Raw genomic sequence first — 21303 nt, forward strand, 5'->3', positions numbered from 1 at the left:
TCCTGGTCACTGCGGGATCCTAGCCTGGCGAACATCTGCAGAGCTCTGGGCCCTGGTGAATGCAGGCAGAGGTGAGACCTGTCAGCTGCCTCCCTGGGAATAACTGATATCCCTGACCCAGCCCCGCGCAGTGTTTATGGCCGGGGAGGTGCAGGCCGAGCGCTGACCCAGCCAAAGGGCTGCGACCAGAAGCGAAGGAAGAGGATATAAATGTTACCCGTTATGGAGGCAACAGAGAGCCGCTCTCTGCACAGAGTAGGCAAGTTAAGGACATATGGGCTGGACGAAGGGACTATAAGGTGGATCAGCTGGTATCAAGCAGGGTGCCCCAAGGGTCGGTCCTGGGGCCGGTTTTATTCAGTATCTTCATTAATGATCTGGATGGGGGAAGGGAAAAGGTTTATTTCCCTTTGTTGTGAGACTCAAGGGATTTGGGTCTTGGGGTCCCCAGGGAAGGTTTTTGGGCGGACCAGAGTGCCCCAAAACACTCTAATTTTTTGGGTGGTGGCAGCTTTACCAGGTCCAAGCTGGTAACTAAGCTTGGAGGTTTTCATGCTAACCCCCATATTTTGGACGCTAAGGTCCAAATCTGGGACTAGTTTATGCTCCCTGTGGGCGGGGTGACCCTCTCCCCGAGCGCGGGAGAAGCCATCGCGCTGCCTGTCTGGGAGCTGAGGGCGGCGTGTCTGCACATGGTTTCCCCGTTACACCCACGTAATTCTGCAGTGTGGATGGGGGCTCCAGCCTCCTGCCAGCCTCGGAGCCCTGCCCAGAGGCCCACTGAGCCAGACCCTGGGACTGACGCACCCAGCCCAGCCCTGCAGGGACGCCCGGCAGCCTGGCCCAGTCGGAGCAGGTTTGTCAGTCTGTAGCCAGGCAGCTGCAGGATCCATTCCCTGGCTCTGCCTGTCCGCCAGTCCCAGCGAGAGCTGCCGAGTCTCCTGAGCTCAGCTCTTCATACGGACACCCCCTGACACTTCTCTGGCCACGGCCCTCTGCAGCCCCACGTGGGGTCACGGGCTTCTGTCCTTGGGGCTCCTGCTGTGCTCCGGGATCTCCCCAATCCCCCCATCTCCTGCTTCCCTCTGCACCCACGGGGGAGCAATGCCCTATCTGGCCAGGCACTGCCAGGCTCAGGGGTCACATGGACATCACAGCAGGCCCCACAAGGGGGGCTTCTCACTTACCGCTAGGCGGGTCCCCCAGAGGAGTGGAGGGAGCGAGGGGGTTGCTCTTGAATGTTTTCTCTCACCTGTCTCAGAAGAAAACAGCCTGAAATTCACCAGAATGTGAGCAGCTCCCAGATCCCACCCCTAAGAGAGCTCACCTCCCACCCCAGATAGCTCCCAGATCCCACCCCATTCCACGGACCCCTGTCTCCCCAGCAGCCCCAAGATCCCACCCCACCGGCCCCTGTCTCCCTGGCAGCCCCCAGATCCCACCCCAGGGCCCCCTATCTCCCCTGCAGCCCCCAGATCCCACCCCACCCCACGGACCCCTGTCTCCCCAGCAGCCCCCAGATCCCACCCCAGGGACCCCTATCTCCCCAGCAGCCCCCAGGGCCCTCTCCCAACTTCCCCTTGGCATGCCCCCCATTGTGGTGCCCGGTCTCATGCTGTATTTGGAAGTTTGTCCCAGGCACATTTCTTCCCATCTGAGCACCTCTGCTGCCAGACACGGGCCCAGGAGCAGGAGCAGCGTGAGGGGCTCTGGTCTAGGGAGAAGGTCCCAGCTTCACTAAACTCCAGCTAAAGCAGGGGCCCAAGGCTGCTTGGGGATGGGGGACCCATGGAGACTACAGGGCCCGGCATGCAAAGCATCAGCCAGCTCTGAGCAGCCTGGCCCTGCTGCATGCTGGGATCTGCAGTCTCACCCTCACATCTAGCTGGGAGCTTCTGCAGTGAGGTGCAGTTCCTGGCTCAGCCTCACCTGTGCCAGCGAGCGGCTCCCTGCAGCCCTCCAGGTGCCAGGCCAGGCGGACGGGAAGTGGCTAGGAGCTCCAGGGCCTTCGTTATCAGCCCGGGGCTCGTTATCAGTCACTCAGGCATCACGGTGCTCAGCTGATCTGTGCCATCTGGCCAGCAGGCTGCTGACACACGCCTGGTTAATGAGCCTCCTGCACACTGAGCCGCTCTTATCTCCTGCTATCGCATGCGATGCCAGTCCCTGCACCCCACGGGCAGGGCTGCCTCTGGGCTCCGAGCTGCGCTGGGAGCAGCCAGGGACCCGCGCCGGTCCAGGCTCCCTGCACATCCTCTGCGCTAGCAAGCGAAGGGACCGCAGTGCCCTGCATGCAACGGGCACCAGGAGAACCCGGCTGGCCCTAACCCTCAGCCTTGATCAGCAGACTGGCCCTGCAGCCCCTCGGGACCAGCCTTGGTCTGAGCAGCGTCCATGCAGCCAGGCCAGCCTGCCAAGGCGGCGCTGAGAGAGCCAGGACCAGCCGGCCGCTGCTACGGCCACCCCACCTCCATGGTTGACTGGTCAGAGTCGCTGAAGTCGAGGGACACCCCATCAGGTGATCTGGCCCATCCCCCATGGCCTGGGGGCTGCTTTCATCCTGGCAAAGGGCTCCAGCTCCCCCCTCGCTGCCCACTGCAACAGAGGGTCCCTGAGGACCTGCCCTGCCCTCTCCATGGAAAGGGGGCTCACAAGTTTTCACAGCCGCGGTCTCTTCCAAACAGCCCCTCTGCAAGCCACTCGCCTGGCCTGACGCCATGGGGCTGGTGGAGCCCAGTGGCAGAGCAGAAAGGTTCAGGGCCTCCTGGCCAGTCATCTCAGTCATTTTTCTGCTCCAGGAAGCGGGCAAGGTGCTGGTGTGCCAGGCTGTGAGCCCGGAGCACAGGCAGCCCAGGAGCTGGAAGGAGGGGCTCCCCCTGGTGCCCCCCATGCATGGCAGGTGGATTGGGGTGTAGGGCCAGTGCTGAGCCTGCTGGGGGTCACGTGAGACGGACACTCCCCAAAGGGCTGGATGGAGGCTGGGGGCCCAAGAACAAATCCAATAACCAACTGGGCACAGGCCAGAGGTGAGTTTTCTTTGTGCCTGTGCAGGGCAGAGGCCCCTGTCCCAGGGTGCCCCCCTACCCATGGTTGGCTGCAGAGGGGGTGGGGCCCAGCCTGCTTGGTCCTGGCTTTCCCTGAGCTATTCTGCGTGGGCAGCCCTGGGACGGATGCTGGGGCACTGGGCAGTGCAAGCAGGCGGACAGCGAGGTGTTACTGGAGGTTGACCCCCACCAGGGCTGCAAGAAGCTGGGGCAGGGGGACGGCGCGGGATACAGGTGTGTGCTGGGCTGCCATTCCCATGAGCGCTGAGCCAGCCTGGGCTCCCGGGTGAGATCCCCACAGTCCCCAGCTGCTCTGCTCGCAGCCCTGCCAGCCAGTACGGAGCTCTGTGCCCACTGGCGACGAGCCCCCCACTCACACCCCACACCCCCAGGGCTGTTACAGAGCCCTCGCCCCAGCATACAGGGTGTAACTAGTGGAAGCAGCAGGGCACGGTGGGGAAACACCCATCGGTAATTAGCACCTAGCCCTTCTCATGCCCCGGTCTCAGGGCGCAGGGCTGTCAGCCCATTTGCAGAGGGGAAAGTGAGGCGAGGGAGGGACTTGCCCAGTGCCACGTGGTGAGTCAGTGGCAGAGCCAGGGTAGCACTTTGGTATGCAGGAGCTGGAGCAGGCAGCGCCGAGGTGAGCCACATGCTCCCGGCTCTCCCATCCTGGCAGCACAGCAGGGCAGCAGGCGCTGGCTGCTGGGAGAGCAGCACGGCTGGGACCTGCATGGGCTGCTAGGCTCTCTGATGCTACAGTGCGTGGGGCGGCGTTTCAGAGCATGCATGAATCCGCAGGAGGCCAGCGGTTGGCGTGTCCATGGGGCACCATGAGAAGGGGTTGAAGGGCAGGAATGCCCCCCCTTGGCCTGGGACAGTGTTTGCTCCTATCCTCCTCCCCAAGGGCATCCACTCCCCACCCACGGCAGAGGAGCTCACTCCCTCTGCATGGGGCAGGCTGCACAGGCGTCGCCCAGGGCTGGGGCTGAGCCCAGGCAGGAGGAGAAGGACCCTCTGCCCCCTGCGTGGAAGGGCAGAGCTGCCCTGACCCAGTGTCTGCTTGGGCAGGATCTCAGGAACCCTGCTCCCCATGGCGTGGGGGATGATCAGGCTGTTGAAGGCACCGAGCCCTGCGGAGCTGCCTCTGTGTGCCCCCATGCCCTGCCCCGTGGCTGCAGGATGGAGAACACGGGGTCAGGTGGCAGGGAAAGGTGGCTGGGTGCCCAGGCTGCTTGGGTAAGCAGGACCCCTGTCAGCCCCGTCCCCAGGCACCTGCCATCAGTCTCCCAGCCAGGCTAAGACACCGGAGGCTCCGAGCCACGAGCCACAGGACCGAGCTGCTATTTGCCATGCAGCCTGCAGCCCTTGTGGGACAGGCATGGGCAGAGCTGCCCAGTTCACAGCTTCCCTGGAAATAACAAAGAGTTTGCCCTTCCGTACACTCACTCACTCTCCAGGAGGGGGCGCGGTCACTAGACGGGAAAACCGAGCCTCGGAGAAGGGACGTGACCTGCCTAAGATCACATGCTGAGTCAGTGGCAGAGCTGGGGTGAGAACCCAGGAGTCCTGGATCCCAGCTCCCTGCTTTAACCACTTGGCCCCACTCCTCTCCCAGGGCTGGGGATAGAGCCCAGGAGTCCTGCCCCCTCCCCGCTCTATCTAGGTGTCATGGATGCACAGGATGTGTGCTGAGCCCCAGCTTGTAAACAGTCCCTTGGAGGATCCCTTCAATGGGCCAGGCCCCCACAGGGCCCCGCTCTGGGAATGGGTGACGGGATGGATCACTTGCTGATTCCCTGTTCTGTTCACTCCCTCTCAGGCACCTGGCATTGGCCACTGTTGGCAGACAGGACACTGGGCTGGATGAACCGTTGGTCTGGCCCAGGCTGGCCGTTCTTGTGTTCTTCCTTCCCCCAGCCCTGCAGCCCCATTGCCTCCGAGTCTGAGCCCTTGGGCTCCAGCCTCCTGCCCCACCCCGGGCCCTGCCCAGTGAGTCCCACCCAGCCAGCCCCTGGGCGAGACGAGTCCCCTCCACAGGGACCGATGCCCCCAGCCGGGGTCTGCAGCGGCGCCCGGCAGCCTGTTCCAGCCAGAGCAGGGTTTGTCCGGCACCTGGAGCCCCCTGGGCAGCCCTGAGCTCAGCCCAGAGACCTTCAGGCTGAAGCATCGTCCACCTGGCCAAGAGAGCAGCTCCCCAGCCAGGCTGGCCTGGCCCAGCTCAGGTGCTGGCCCCATCTTGCTCCCTCGGCAGGTCAGGCTCAGGAGCGAGCAGCCAGCTCCCTCCAGGAGCCCGATCTGTACCCCCTGCCTGGCCTGTCTCAGCCCTTTGTCCTTGAGGAGGGATCTCTGCCCAGCTTCCCTGCTGAGAGCTGGGGGGACCTCCGGTCCCTTGGCCAGGGGTCTCTGGGTGTCCATGTGCTGGGCACTGGGGGTGCCATGGCCTGGCTGGGATCCTGCATCATCACGGGGTGCAGCCAGCTCCTTAACAACCCTCTGCACTGGGGCCCAGACAGCCCGGGACACCCCCTCCTGTTCTGCGCTGCGCCTGGAGCAGACTTACCCCACCCCCCTCACTGGGTAACAACGCAAAGTGCAGCAGGAAACTGAGGCACACCTAGGAGTCATACAGACTGTGACGAAGTGGGAATGTTCGTGCTGTGTTCTGTGAATGCTGAGTGGGGAGTATTGACCTGGGAAGGTTGCAGGGGAGTTGTGTTGGGACGGGCTGCACTGGGGAAGGGAGGATACCTGATGTGACGATGCGGTTCTGGCGGGACCCAACTGAGAGTGCCAATTCAGGACCAATTGCTCAAACAGGGCAGTCACAGCCCAAGGCTGGGGTTTTTCCACCTCTAAGGCAAACCAAACAAGCCGGAAACAAATGACTTCGGTTTCACCCCTCTGGCTAACCACAAGTCACACACGCAATTTCCTTAGACACTCCAGTCTCCCAGTATCACCACCAGTCCCAGTCGTCCTGGGGATGAATGGTTATGAAAACCAACACCGCAGTAAAAGAAAACGGTTCTCTCGATCCCAAAGGACCAAGCCCCAGACCCAGACCCAGGTCAATATACACATCAGATCTTACCCACAAATCACACTGTGGCCAGTCCTTTAGCATCTAAAATCTAAAGGTTTATGCATAAAAGGGAAAAAGGTAGAGAGGAGAGCTAGAATTGGTTAAATGGAATCAATTCCATACAGTAATGGCAAAGTTCTTAGTTCAGGCTTGTAGCAGTGATGGAGTAAACTGCAGGTTCAAATCAAGTCTCTGGAGTCCATCCCCCACTGGGATGGGTCATTCAGTCCTTTGTGCAGAGCTTCAGTTTGTAGCAAAGTCCCTCCAGAGGTAGGAAGCAGGATTGAAGACCAGATGGAGATGAGGCATCAGCCTTATATAGGCACTTCCAGGTGTAAGAACACTTCTTTGTTCTTACTGTGGAAAATTACAGCAAAATGGAGTTTGGAGTCACATGGGCCAGTTTCTGCACACCCTGCTGAGTCACAAGGCATATCTGCTTCCTCCTAATGGGTCAATTGTGTAGCTGATGGTCCTTAATGGGCCATCAAGCAGGCTAAGCAGAGCTAACACCAAATTGTCTGGGATCTTTCCCAGTAACACAGCACAAGTTTGAAATATAGACAGTATACAGCCAATTCAACTACAAAATGATACAGACATACAGACAGCATAATCATAACCAGTAACTCATAACTTGGTCTTAGACACCTTATATGACCCCCTTTACCTAGGATTTGGTGCCACTACAGGACCTTGGTTGCAACCCATGTTCTATATGGTCCCAGTTTATATCAATAACGTCACACCTGAGCATGTAACCTGAGAACCCAGGAGTGGGGTTGGAGGCCAGGTAACACCTCTGCCCGGGACACTGGACAAAGGACACAATTTTGGGGGAGGAGCCGGGGGAGGCTGATTGAGAGGCTGGAGGGAGTTTCAGTTTGGGAGCTGGCTGGGAAATGGAGAGGGGCCCCGACGCGGCTTGGGCTTCCCAACAGGGCTGTGGCCTCCCTGGGGCCCCAGATGGACCTAACTAAAGGGGGTCCTGTTTTCTGTACCGGCAAGACCTGCCTGGAACTGTGTTCCTGTCGTCTAAATAAACCTTCGGCTTTACTGGCTGGCTGAGAGTCACGGTGAATCGCAGGAAGCCGGGGGTGCAGGGCCTAGTCTCCCCCTACACTCTATGGCACAGAAATTACAAACCATCCCCCTTTATTACAGTGGGTTCATTGTGGGGGGATCTGGGCCCCATCCCTCAGCCCATGCTGCCTCCCCAGAGCAAGCTGCCATAGTGGTGCTGGGAGAATCTCTGTCTTGGCAGCACCATGGCCTGGCAGCCTCTTGTGTGTGCCAGCCTCAACTCCCGGCTGCACATGGCCCTGGCCGGAGCACGCGGCATTGCGGGAGGACATCACAGCGGTGCCGGCTGGGCCGGGGGTCTCTGCGCTGGCGTTCCCAGAGCACAGAGTCCAGTTGCCCTCCTGGCTCCGGATCCGCTCAGCCCATGGGCTCAGAGGCCGTTTGTAAATGGCTGGAGCTATGCACGGGAGGCCGGTTAGGCCAACGGGGAAGAAGAGCACAAAGTCCCCAAATGACTGGAAAAAGGCTAATGTAGTGCCCATCTTTAACTAACCTAATTGCCTTCTATGAGGTGATAACTGGGTCTGTGGATGACGGGAAAGCAGTGGATGTGTGTAAACCTTCTGCCTCTCTGAGTTGGCAGCAACAAGGGCCAGATTCAGTATCCAGAGGTTCCGTTTCAATAACACAATGCAAAACCAGCTCAACCCCCCACCCAGTGACCTGGGACAATTACATACTACCCCCCTGGTCGCCTCCAGGAGGCAATACTTCCCCTCTTGCAAGCACGGAGTCTGAGTTTAGCAAAATCCTTTTAATAAAGGAGGGAAACAATGCGGCATCACATTGGAGAAACACCACAAACAGGATTATAACACAAACCTTAAGCAAAAACCCACCTCCAAGTACATTTGGCAATGTCCTTTCCCCCTTAGGGTCTTAAGTCCAATCACCCCAAAGTCCAACAATCCAAAAGTCTCTGGTCAGTGCCACCCCAGAGTTCAAAAGTTTATCTGCAAAGTTTTACCCCCCCCCCCGAGGCTGGGTGGAAATGGTGTGGGGGGGCCCACACAGGGTGTTAAGGGGCACCTTACATGGGCCAGGGCCAACTGCTCTGCCTCTCCGTGGAGTTCTGCTGCAGCCTTCACCATGACCAGCTCCACTACACCAGCTGTGCCGCTCCTCCAGCCCACCCGTGAGCCACTCCAGCCATCCCCACAAACTGCTCCACTCTGCTCAATGTTCCAGGGGCTGCTCCAACATACTGCAAACTGCTCCACTCTGCCAGCCACTTAGCAATAGATCTTCAGGCTCCCCCCACTAGTTAACACAGCACTCAGTGATTTCAGCTTGCAGTAGGGGAGCCCCAGTGCTGGTGCACCATTGGCCCAACGTGAATTCAGCTCAGCAGCCTTTAGATGGACTCCTAATGGAATCAAAATTAGCTCTACTCTTTAACAGTGGAGCAGCTCAAGCACCCCAGTCCCCAAGCTCTCTCAATTCACTGGGTTTTGGAACCCATGTCCCTTGTCTAGCAAGTACTACTTAATTTAGGTTGAGTCATCTCTGTCATAAAGCAGTCTCATAGTTCCTCATTCACATAAGCAGGGTGACAACACTTTATTCCTCCTGCCCCAATAACAAAGAAATTGGGGATCCCAGAGCTGTCAAAATAACCATCCCAGGCTGCCGTGGGCTATGCTAGGTGGGGTGGGTGTGCCAATGAAAATACCTGGAATTCCTTTCCACACTCCCTGAGATTCTTTCCACACTTCCCATAATTCACCACCAGATGTCAGGGTAGAGCTCATCCTGACTCTGCTCACATGTGATAGATCTTGACTTTAGCAAACCTTTTGACACGGTCTCCCATGGTATTCTTGCCAGCAAGTTAAAGAAGTATGGGCTGGATGAATGGACTATAAGGAGGCTAGAAAGCTGGCTAGATCGTCGGGCTCAGTGGGCAGTGATCAATGGCTCCATGTCTAGTTGGCAGCTGCGATCAAGCGGAGTGCCCCAAGGGTCGGTCCTGGAGCCGGTTTTGTTCAATATCTTCATTAATGATCTGGAGGATGGAGTGGACTGCACTCTCAGCACGTTTGCCAATGACACTAAACTGGGAGGAGTGGTAGATACGCTGGAGGGTAGGGATAGAATACAGAGGGATCTAGACAAATTAGAGGATTGAGCTGTGACAAAACGGGGGAGTTTCTTGGGGTTTTCTGTGTTTTCCAGTGGGTTGCAGGCACAGGGGGTGGTAGTGACCCCGGCTGTTACTGGTTTAACAAGGTGAGGCGAGAGGGAGTTTGTTGTTACACAGAACTGGAGAGGGAACTCGGGACCCTGGCCGGCCGATGGCCTGGAGGATGGAGACCCCAGCGACCGGTGACCCAGAGACCCAGATCAGGAGTCACAGCTGGTTCTGGCCAGTATGAGGACAAGGGGCTGTGAAGAGAGGACCCCAGTGACCTGACCAGCCGGTTCCAGCCAGAGGGGCCAGAGGAGGGCTGAGAGGAGAGGAGACCCAGGCCTTCCTGTTTACGACCCTGGTGACCTGGAGAGAAGACAATGGACAGAAGCGGGGTGTGACATTATTGGTATAAACTGGAACCATTTGGAATATGGTTTGCAACCAAGGTCCTGCAGTGGCACCAAATCTTATGTAAAGGGGGTCATATAAGGTGTCTAAGACCAGGTTATGGGTTACTGGTTAGGATGATGCTGTCTGTATGTCTGTATCATTTTGTAGTTGAAGTTATAAGTATTGGCTCTATACTGTCTGTATTTCAAATTGGTGCTGTAGTTCTGGGTGACACCCAAGACAAGTTGGTGTTAGCTCTGCTTAGCCTGCTTGATGGCCCATTAAGGACCATCAGCTACACAATTGACCCATTGAGAGGAGGCGGATACGCCTTGTAACTCAGCAGGGTGTGCAGGGACTTGCCCATGTGACTGCACACTCCATTTTGCTGTAATTTTCCACTGTAAGAACAAAGAAGTGTTCTTACACCTGGAAGAGCCTATATAAGGCTGATGCCTCATCTCCATCTTGTCTTCAATCCTGCTTCTTACCTCTGGAGGGACTTTGCTACAAACTGAAGCTCTGCACAAAGGACTGAATGACCCATCCCAGCGGGGGATGTTCTCCAGAGACTTGATTTGAACCTGCAGTTTACTCCATCACTGCTACAAGCCTGAACTAAGAACTTTGCCATTACTGTACGGAATTGATTCCATTTAACCAATTCTAGCTCTCATCTCTACCTTTTTCCCTTTATGAATAAACCTTTAGATTTAAGATTCTAAAGGATTGGCAACAGCGTGATTTGTGGGTAAGATCTGATGTGTATATTGACCTGGGTCTGGGGCTTGGTCCTTTGGGATCGAGAGAACCTTTTTCTTTTACTGGGGTGTTGGTTTTCATAACCATTCATCCCCAGGACGGGTGGCACTGGTGGTGACACTGGGAGACTGGAGTGTCTAAGGAAATTGCTTGTGGGACTTGTGGTTAGCCAGTGGGGTGAAACGAAAGTCATTTTTGTCTGGCTTGTTTGGTTTGCCTTAGAGGTGGAAAAACCCCAGCCTAGGGCTGTGACTGCCCTGTTTGAGCAATTGGTCCTGAACTGGCACTCTCAGTTGGGTCCCGCCAGAACCGCATCGTCACACTGGGCTTGATGCCAGGGATATCAGAGGCCCAGCTGCGAAGCAGGGGGGCTCAGGGCTGGCGAGCGGAAGCAGGCAGAGCCCACCTGGCTGCAGGGAGACTGGGATTGCTGGGCTGAGAGAGGCCAGGCCTGAGGCCCTGAGAGTTTCCTGTGCTGTGTTCAACTCTCAATAAACCCTCCTGTTTTATGCTGGCTGAGAGTCACTCCAGTCTAGAGAACAGGGCACGGGGGGGGGAGGGGCATCAACCCCTGTGGGGTGAGGAGGCCCAGGGGGTCCAGAGCGCATGGACTCCCTGAGGGGCCCACGGCACAGACAGACATGCTGAGGCTCAGAGAGGTGCGGCTCCTGGAGGTGGAAGGGCCTGACCCTGAGAGAGAGTGGACCCACAAGAAAGGCTGTCACACTGAAAGGGGCACCCCCCACGGACTGCATGGGGCCAAGAGTGGGCACGATCTGTGAGTCCATGACATGGGCCAAAAGAAACCTGATGAGGTTCAACAAGGACAAGTGCAAAGTCCTGCACTTAGGACGGAAGAATCCCATTCACTGCTACAGACTAGGGACCGAGTGGCTAAGAAGCAGTTCTGCAGAAAAGGACCTAGGGGTTACAGCAGACGAGAAGCTGGATATTAGTTGACAGTGTGCCCTTGTTGCCAAGAAGGCTAATGGCATTTTGGGCTGTATAAGTAGGGGCATTGCCAGCAGTTCAAGGGACGTGATCATTCCCCTCTATTTGACATTGGTGAGGCCTCATCTGGAGTACTGTGACCAGTTTTGGGCCCCACACTACAAGAAGAAAGTGGAAAAATTGGAAAGAGCCCAGCGGAGGACAATGAAAATAATTAGGGGGCTGGAGCACATGACATATGAGGAGAGGCTGAGGGAACTGGGCTTGTTTAGTCTGCAGAAGAGAAGGATGAGGGGGGATTTGATAGCAGCCCTCAACTACCTGAAGGGGGGTTCCAAAGAGGATGGAGCTCGGCTGTTCTCAGTGGTGGCAGATGACAGAACAAGGAGCAATGGTCTCAAGTTGCAGTTCGGAAGGTCTAGGTTAGATATTAGGAAACACTATTTCACTCGGAGGCTGGTGAAGCACTGGAATGGGTTCCCTAGGGAGGTGGTGGAATCTCCATCCTTAGAGGTTTTTAAGGTCAGGCTTGACAGAGCCCTGGCTGGGATGATTTAGTTGGGGTTGGTCCTGCTTTGAGCAGGGGGTTGGACTAGATACCTCCTGAGGTCCCTCTCAACCCTGAGATTCTATGGAGCAAGGCTGACAGGATGTGGCGGGGGCTGGGGATGGGTTTGAGGGGGCTGGGACCTGAGGGCAGGTCTAAGACCCGTCCAGGCTTGTAGTGGAGACACCCCCACGCCAAAGACCCATTTCTGTCGCCTTTTCAATTCGAATGTAACGTTTGGGGGATGGGGCAGCAGCAGGAGCGGCCCCAGGGTTTCTGACGCCCTAGGCGGACGGCCATTTCGCCGCCCCCCGTGGGTCCGGTGGAACTGCCGCAGTCATGCCAGCAGACGGTCCACTGGTCTAAAGGCTCCGGTGCACCTGCTGCAGGCATGACTGCGGTAGGTCCACCGGACAAGCGTGCCGCCCCCTCGGCAAAATAGCGCCCCTCCAAAATTCTGGCACCCTAGGCCATTGCCTAGGTCACCTAAATGGTAGCGCCGGCCCTGGGCAACAGGGAACCGGGGATTTGTAGGGGGCTTTATGGCATTTTCTGTCTTAATAGCTAAACCTTAAACACATGGGACCCGTCCCCGGCAGGCGCTGGGATGTTGCCTGTGCCCTGCCCCGTCTGTGTGGTCCTTTGCAGGGCGTCCGGTTGGTCAGGTCAGAGGCTGGACCGGAGCAGAGGGGACAGGAGCAGGGAGGGAGCCGGGGGAGCGCAGCGGGGGGCCGGGGCAGGGACTGGGGAGCATGGCAGGAGCCGTGGATGGGGAAGGGGGATGGGGCAGGAGCCGGGGGAGCGCGGCGGGGGACGAGGAAGGAGCCAGGGCAGGGGGACGGGGGAGCGCAGCGGGGGGCCGGGGCAGGAGCCAGGAGGGAGACTGGGCGGGAGCGAGGGAGTGGGGCAGGAGCCATGGATGGGGCAGGGGACAGGGCAGGAGCCAGGGAGCGCAGCGGGGGGACGGGGAAGGAGCCGGGGCAGGGGAACGGGGTAGGGGACGGAGGAGCGGGGCAGGAGCCGTGGACGGGGCAGGAGCCGGGGCAGGGGCCGGGGACCGCGGCGGGGGGGACGGGGCAGGGACCAGGGAGCGGGGCAGGAGCCGTGGACGGGGCAGGGGACTAGGCAGGAGCCAGGGCAGGGGGACGGGGTAGGGGACGGGGGAGCGCGGCGGTGGTCGGGGCAGGAGCCGGCGCAGCAGAGGTCGGGGCAGGAGCCGGGAGGGAGACAGGGCAGGAGCCAGGGAGTGGGGCAGGAGCCGTGGACGGGGCAGAGGGAGGGTCAGGAGCCGGGGAAGCGCGGCGGGGGAACGGGGTAGAGGACGGAGGAGCGGGGCAGGGGCCGGGGGTGCGCGGCGGGGGGCCGGGGCAGGGACCGGGGAGCGGGGCAGGAGCCGTGGACGGGGCAGGGGGAGTAGGCAGGAGCCGGGGCAGGGGGTCGGGGCAGGAGCCGGGGGAACGCGGCGGGGGAACGGGGTAGAGGACGGAGGAGCGGGGCAGGAGCCGGGGAAGCGCGGCGGGGGAACAGGGTAGAGGACGGAGGAGCGGGGCAGGAGCCGGGGGTGCGCGGCGGGGGGCCGGGGCAGGGACCGGGGAGCGGGGCAGGAGCCGTGGACGGGGCAGGGGGTCGGGGCAGGAGCCGGGGAGCGCGGCGGGGGGCCGGGACAGGGACCGGGGAGCGGGGCAGGAGCCGTGGACGGGGCAGGGGGTCGGGGCAGGAGCCGGGGGAGCGCGGCGGGGGTCGGGGCAGGAGCCGGGGGAGCGCGGCGGGGGGCCGGGGCAGGGACCGGGGAGCGGGGCAGGAGCCGTGGACGGGGCAGGGGGAGTAGGCAGGAGCCGGGGCAGGGGGACGGGGGAGCGCGGCGGGGGTCGGGGCAGGAGCCGGGGAGCGGGGCAGGAGCCGTGGACGGGGCAGGGAGAGTAGGCAGGAGCCGGGGCAGGGGGTCGGGGCAGGGACCGGGGAGCGGCGCAGGAGCCGTGGACGGGGCAGGGGGAGTAGGCAGGAGTCGGGGCAGGAGCCGGGGGAGCGCGGCGGGGGTCGGGGCAGGAGCCGGGGGAGCGCGGCGGGGGTCGCAGCAGGAGCCAGGAGGGAGCCGCGGCAGGAGCTACCGCGGAGGCTGGTACCCAAGGAGTTAAGGGCTCGCCCCGCCCCGGCTCCGCCTCTCGGGTCCGCTCCGCTCTCAGGGCCGCGCTCGGAGCCGCGGAGACCCCGAGCGGCGGAGCCGAGCCCGGCCGGGCCCCTGGCGAGCCCGAGCCCCGCTGCGCCCCGGGGCTGCCCCCCGCCCGCGCGTCCTGCTCCCGATCCCCCGCCCCGGCCGCCCCACTCCGGCCATTGCCGGGCCTGCTGCACCCCCCGGCCCCACCCCAGGGCATGGCCCCCGCATCCCCACCCCGCCCCTGAGCCTGGTGCCAAGCCCCCCTGGACCCCCCCCTGGCCCTGGAGCCCCCCGGCCCTGGGGCCCCTGAAGGCCCCTGCGCCCTGGCAGTGCCCGCGCCCGGGCAGGACGCTGCGCTCCCCGCTGGGGCGAGGGGAGCTGTGCCCGGGCAGGGGCCGAGCCGGGCACGATGTGAATGGCGCTGGGGGTGCTCAGCGCGCCCGACATGGCCTGGGAGAAGCTGAGCCGGCGGCCCGGGCTCTCGCTGCGGGTGGACCGGCTGGAAGAGGGTGACTGGGAGCCCCCGGCCGCCTGGCAGGGCTGTGGGCGCCTCCGGCCCTCCTCGTACCGGGCCCTGCGCAGCGCTGTCTCCACCCTGGCCCGCATCGACGACTTCTACTGCGAGAAGATCGGAGCCGGCTTCTTCTCCGAGGTCTTCAAGGTGCGGGCACGGGCACCTGGGACGGGCAGCGCGGGGTCGGGATGGGCACCCGAGGCCGGGCAGCGCGGGATGGGCAGTGTGGGATGGGCACCCGAGGCCGGGCAGCGCGGGATGGGCAGTGTGGGATGGGCACCTGGGACGGGCAGCGCGGGATGGGCATCCAGGGCCGGGCAGTGCGGGGTGGGTACCTGGGGCTGGGCAGTGTGGGATGGGGACAGGCACCTGGGGCCGAGCAGTGCGGGATGGGCATAGGCACCTGGGGACAGACAGTGCGGGATGGGCATCCGGGGATGGGCACCCAGGGACGGACAGTGCGGGATGGGCATCCGGGGATGGGCACCCAGGGACGGACAGTGCGGGATAGGCATCTGGGGATGGGCATGGGCAGCGCAGGACGGGCACCCAGGGATGGACAGTGCAGGGTGGGCACCTGGGGCCGGACAGCGCAGGATGGGGATGGGCACCAGGGGACGGGCACTCGGACACGGGCAGCAGGGAACGGGGATGGGCACCTGGGGATGGGCAGTGTGGAATATGCACCTGGGGACAGGCAGTTTGGGATGGGCAGTGTGGGATGGGCATGTGGGGATGGGCAGCATGGGACAGGGACGGGCACTTTAGGGACCGGGCAGGTGTGTGGGTTGGGCTGCAGGGTTGGCCCATCACACGAGGAGCCACGGGGTTCGTGGACAGTGGGGTTGGCCCATTACATGAGGGGCCGTGGGTTCACGGGATGCAGGGTTCGTGGGCTGTGGGGTTGGTCCATTGTGCCAGAGACTGCAGGGTTTGTGGGCTGCAGGGTCGGCCCATTGCACCGGGGGCCGCAGGTTCATGGGCTGCGGGGTTCATGGGCTGTGGGGTTGGCCCATCGCACCAAGGACCGTGGGTTCGTGGGCTTGGCCCATGGGGCTGGGGGCTGCGGGGTTCGTGGGCTGCAGGGTCAGCCCATCGCACTAGGGACCGCGGGTTCGTGGGCTGTGAGGTTGGCCCATCGCACCAGGGGCTGTGGGGTTCGTGGGCTGCAGGGTCAGCCCATCGCACCAGGGGCTGTGGGGTTCGTGGGCTGCAGGGTCAACCCCTCGTCCAGGGGCTGCGGGGTTCGTGGGCTGCGGGGTTGGCCCATTATGCCAGGGGCTGCGGAGTTTGTGGGCTGCAGAGTTGGCCCATCGCACCAGGGGCTGCAGGGTTCGTGGGCTGCAGGGTCGGCCCATCGCACCGGGGGCTGCGGGGTTCGTGGGCTGTGGGGTTGGCCCATCACACCAGGGGCTGCGGTTCGTGGGCTGCAGGATCGGCCCATCGCACGAGGGGCCACGGGTTTGTGGGCTGCGGGGTTGGCCCATCGTACCAGGGGCTGCGGGGTTCATGGGCTGCAGGGTCAACCCCTCGTCCAGGGGCTGCAGGGTTCGTGGGCTGCGGGGTTGGCCCATCGCACCAGGGGCTGCGGGGTTCGTGGGCTGCAGGGTCGACCCATCGCGCTGGGGGCTGCAGGTTCGTGGGCTGCGGGGTTCATGGGCTGTGGGTTTGGCCCATCACACCAGGGGCTGCGGATTTGTGATCTGTGGGGTTGGCCCATTGCACCGGGGGCTGCGGGTTCGTGGACTGTGGGGTTGGCCCATCGCAATAGGGGCTACGGGTTCATGGGCTTTGGGGTTCGCCCAACACGCCAGGGACTGCGGGGTTCTTGGGTTGCGGGGTTGGCCCATTGCACCAGGGGCTGTGGGGTTCGTGGGCTGCAGGGTCGGCCCATTGCACCAGGAGCCATGGGGTTCGTGGGCTGCGGGGTTGGCCCATTGCACCAGGGGCCGTGGGGTTCGTGGGCTGGGGGTTGGCCCATCGCACCGGGGACCACGGGTTCGTGGACTGCGGGGTTGGCCCATTGCACCAGGGGCCGCGGGGTTTGTGGGCTGCGGGGTTCATGGGCTGTGGGGTTGGCCCATTGCACGAGGGGTCGCGGGTTCATGGGCTGTGGGGTTGGCCCATTGCACGAAGGGCCGCGAGTTCATGGGCTGTGGGGTTGGCCCATGGGGCTGGGGGCCGCAGGGTTCGTGGGCTGCAGGCAGCCGGGTGGTGGCACCGGTTCATTGCCAGCGAAGGTGTTTCTGGAGGAGGGTGCGGCGGGGTCCGGCCTGAGCTCTCAGCACGGCCTGTGTCACCACCACAGGGCACTGCTTGTTTTCACAGCAGCTGTTGTGGCGTGGGGAGGGGCCGCTCGGCGGGGGAGGCTCCTTCTCTGCCCCTCCCTCAGCAGTGCCTGCGCGTGTGAGCGTGCCCGGGCGCCCGGGCTGTTTTGGCAGCGTAAGGCACGAGGTGTTTGAGGTGCCCACAGGCCGTGGGTGGGTTAAACCCTCCACCCCCCCATGCCTGGCCACGTGTGGCTTTATCCCCGGGGTCCTTCTGGGGGGAGCAGAGCTGAGAGGGGCTCCCTGGGTGCCTGTGGGTGCTGCCCAGCATGACAGCGCGAGCTCCACCCCCATTCGCAGCCTCCTGGGGGGCACAGGGTCAGCCTGGGTCCCGTGGTACTCACTACCTCTGTGCCTGGAAGAGCCCCTTTAAGGTCCCCCTGCCCTGGCCTCCCGCCGTGGCCTTGGCACCTGGGCCTGGATTGCAGGGATCTGGGTCTGGCATGCTCCCCCCCTCCCCCGGGAGATGCTGTCAGAGGTGGAAGCCCTGGGGCCCTGCCCCTCTCCTAGGGCCCAGCAGAAGGGCTGGCTGTCTGCCGTGGGCGCAGCTGTCTGGGTGACGCTGGCCGTCCCCAGGGGAGGCTGGCCCAAGCAGGCTAAAGGTGGCATTTAATACAGCCAGGCGGGTGGTTGGCTACTCAGGGAATATGGCTCCATCTAATAATGACTCCTGCCAGCTGGCGGGATCCTCGCACCCCCCCGCACCCCCAGCCGGCGGGATCCTCGCACCCCCCGCACCCCCAGCTGGCAGGATCCCCATGCCCCTGCGCTCCCAGCCGGCGCGATCCCTGCACCCCGTGGGCTCCCAGCCGGCGGGATCCCTGCGCCCCATGCCCCCAACTGGTGGGATTCCTGCCCCCCCAGCTGTTCGGCCAGACCAGGTGCCTCTCCCACCTTGCCAGTGCTGCCCCCAGCCTGCGGGGGAGCCATTTGCATGGCTGAGTTTGTCCCCACTAGTGATTTCCCCACACGGGAACATGGAGGGAGTGGGCATTGGAAAGGGGTTGGGGGGGTAGTGGCAGGGGAAGAGCGGAGTGGGGGTGGGGTGACGGTGGAAGAGGAAAGCAGCATGTTGGGATGGGCAGCGGTGGGGGAAGGATACAGTTTGGGTTGGGGCAGCGGGGGAAAGGCAGGGGGTTTGGGTGGGCAGCGGCAGGGGAAGGGCAGAGGGCTAGGGTGGGCAGCGGCGGGGGAAGGGCAGGGGGTTAGGGTGGGCAGCGGCGGGGGAAGGGCAGGGGGTTAGGGTGGGCAGCGGTGGGGGAAGGGCACAGTTTGGGTTGGGGAGGCCGGGGAAGGGCGGCCGGTCGCCATTCATTGTGCAGTGGGGAGGCTGCTCCAGTGCCTGGCTATGGTCAAGCAGGGACTCGGTGTGGGTCTGGGTGCATGAGCCGTGTGCTCCCCGTGGCCTGGCTGGGCCCTATGCTGTGTGCGGGGGGCCCCTCTCCCTGCCAGCGCCCCCCAGGTACAGTCGTGTGTGGGCTGCATACCTGGGGCAGTCGGGGGGCCCAGCCCAGGGCCAGGCAGGTGTCAGTGGGATCCGGAGGTGCTGGCCAGAGGGGACCTGAGGTCCTGCTTAGCCCAGCCCGTTACCCCCATGGTGAGCCCAGTCCCTGGTTTAACCAAAGCCCCTCCCAAGGGCCCTGGTGTGGCTCGGCGACACGAGCCGGAGAGTCCCTTGGCAGCCTGTGCCCGCGGGAACCACCTCCCTGGCACGCTTTGGGGCTTGTTTCTAAGGTGCATTTCTCTGGCCTCAGCTTCCAGCTCTTGGTCTCTCGCTTGTTTTCACCAGGCCTTGAATACGTTTTGTCTCGTCTTTGCACCTCTCCAAGTTGTCAATGTCTTTTTAATACTGTGTCCACCAGAGGTAACATCCCGCCCCGCTCCCGCTCCCCTGTTGATACACCCCAGGGTCACGTTAGCCCTTTGCAGCACAGCCTCGCGCTGGGAGCGCTTGGTTGGCTACCTGCCCAGTGGGAGCCCCGGGTCCCTTTCCGAGTTGCTGGTTGCATTCGGCTGTTTCAATCCCATGTTGTTTGAATGGGCCCAGTTTAGCAAGTGAGTCAGATCGCGCTGGGTGTCACCCTGTCCTCATTACTTGCTGCACCACCCCTCTGGCTGCTGACGACAAAAATAATCCCTGACTTTTTCCTCAGGAGCTCTCAAAGCGCTGCACAAAGGAGGGCGGGATCAGTCTCCGGTTTTACAGGTGGAGAAATTGAGGCACAGCAGGGCAGAGAAGCGACTTGTCCCAGGTCACCCAGCAGGCCAGTGGCCAAGCTCAGGATAGAACCCAAGTTTCCTGAGACCCAGCCCAGTGTGCTAGTCCAGTATTCTAGCCACTTGGCCAAGCTAGTTACTCTTATGGTGACTAGTGTCAGGCATAGAACCAGTCCCACTAGAAGCACCCCCATTCAGTGATTCCCCATCAGAGACCACTTCTTGAGATCCATCGTTAGCCAGTCCTTAAGCTATTCAGCATGTGCCTCACTGATAATGTACAGGGCTCGTTTTTAACCAGAATGTCACACACCTTCCAACAGTCTGTTCCATCTGCGCCGTCGTTACCTTCATTAACTCAACTTGGAATCTCATCAAAGGCTGAAAATCAGACGGGTTAGAAAAGACCTGTTTTCCATAAAACCTATTTTCCTGTCCTTCCGTCCTTTGTCACTTGAATCCCGTTATTTTGTCTGGGATTGATGTCAGGCTAACCAGCCTAGTGTTACTCGGGTCATCCTTCTTCATCTTTTTGAATATTGATGCAACATTAATACTTTTCCAGTGTTCTGGATTTTCCCCAGTATTCCGGGGTTTATTAAAAAATTAACATTAGCAGGCCAGCTCTTTTAGGACTCTTGGGTGCTAGTTACCAAGACCTGCTGATTTAAAAATGTTTATCCCTAGTAGATGTTGTCTAACATCATCCTCAGTGACTATTGGACTAGATAGACTTCGTTTTTGTGTGATAAGAGTATGTCATCCTGCTCCTTTCCAAATACAGAACAGAAAGGTTTTTTGAATGCTTTTGCATTTTCTGCATCATTATGAAAAACCTTGCCATCTCCATCGAGTAATGTGCCTATGCTGTTGCTAGGGTTTCTTTTATTCCTGACATACGTAAAAAACCTCTCTTCTTTTTATTGTCCTTGGCCCAGCTAGCCATGGATATTTCCCCTGATGTCTTTAGCTTCCTTTATCAATTTTCTATTCTGTATAACTTCTCATTTATATCAGTTGCAATCTGCTTGCCCCCATTCCCGTTCCCCATTCTGTTCCCCTTATTTCCATTTGTTAGATATTGCATTTTTATTTCAAATTGCATCGCCACTGAACCTGGAGGGGAATTTCGCCCATGTTGGTAACATGCCTAGAGCCAGAGGTGTAGACTGGCCTCCATGCTGAAGCACATAAGGAGTCCTGGCATTAGGGGCAGGAGCTATGCACGCTGGGACAGGTGGTTGTGCTGCCACAGGCCCATGCTGTAGCTAACAGGTACCTGCCACATTGCAGAACCCCATGGGCCATTCTCTGGGACCCAGCAAGGGCTGGAGGGCTGGAGGGCACAGCACAGCTGGGGAAGTTCCAGTCCCCCAGAGTCTGGCCGTGCCCAGAGGAGGAGATGAATACCAGAGCCCAGAGAGGCTAACCTGGAGCATGGCAAGTGGCTGGTACCCATGGGGATGGGAGGACACCGCTGGGCCCCAGGCAGTGCCAAGCCAGGCACGGAGACGTGAGGGCGAAGAAGGCTGACGGGGGAGGGGCAGGCTGTGGCTGCTGACGGGGATCCCGCTCTCAGACTCTGTCCTAGCGGGCGGGACCAGCCTGGTGCCCGGGCTGGGGATGTGAGTGGCGTGGCGGGGGACGGATCTCGGAGCCAGTGTGTGCCAGGGTCCCGGTGCTGAGGTCTCAGTGCTGGATTAATAAGAGCAGGCGGCTAGTGCTGTGGGCAGCAGCAGGGCCCCAGGGCATGGGGGGAGTCACGGGGTGCCAGGCTGGGAGCACTTGGTGCCAGGCGGGTGCTGCGTAAGGAGGAGCAGAAGGGCCTGTCGAGCCCTGTGGGTGCTAGGCAGGAGCAGGCTGCCTGCCCATCACCCAGAGCAGGGCCGCATGTGGCTGTCCGGCTGAGCTCAGCTCTGGGGAATGTGCCAGGATTCCAGGGCATGGTGCCAGCGCATGGGGAGGCAGGGGCGGGTGACGTAGCTTATCTCTGCTCCCCCCATGCTCTGGCCTGCAGAGAATCAGGCAGCCTGCCTGCAAGGGCTCTGCCGGCAGCTCCCATCTCATGGGGCTGCCCCTGCCAGAGGCTGTCCCAGG

General features: G+C 61.2%; 1 protein-coding gene across 1 annotated transcript in view; it reads left to right on the plus strand.

Moving 5' to 3' along the window:
• Positions 1–14525: 14525 nt before the first annotated feature.
• The window catches only part of TESK1 (testis associated actin remodelling kinase 1), a 34973-nt gene continuing 28195 nt past the window's right edge, over positions 14526–21303 (plus strand). The window contains exon 1 of the mRNA XM_030566880.1: positions 14526–14809. Coding sequence (XP_030422740.1) covers positions 14564–14809 — 246 coding nt within the window. The 5' untranslated portion in view covers positions 14526–14563. The remainder of the gene's footprint in view (positions 14810–21303) is intronic.

This window comes from Gopherus evgoodei, chromosome 6, assembly GCF_007399415.2.
Source record: "Gopherus evgoodei ecotype Sinaloan lineage chromosome 6, rGopEvg1_v1.p, whole genome shotgun sequence".
Lineage (NCBI taxonomy): Eukaryota > Metazoa > Chordata > Testudines > Testudinidae > Gopherus > Gopherus evgoodei.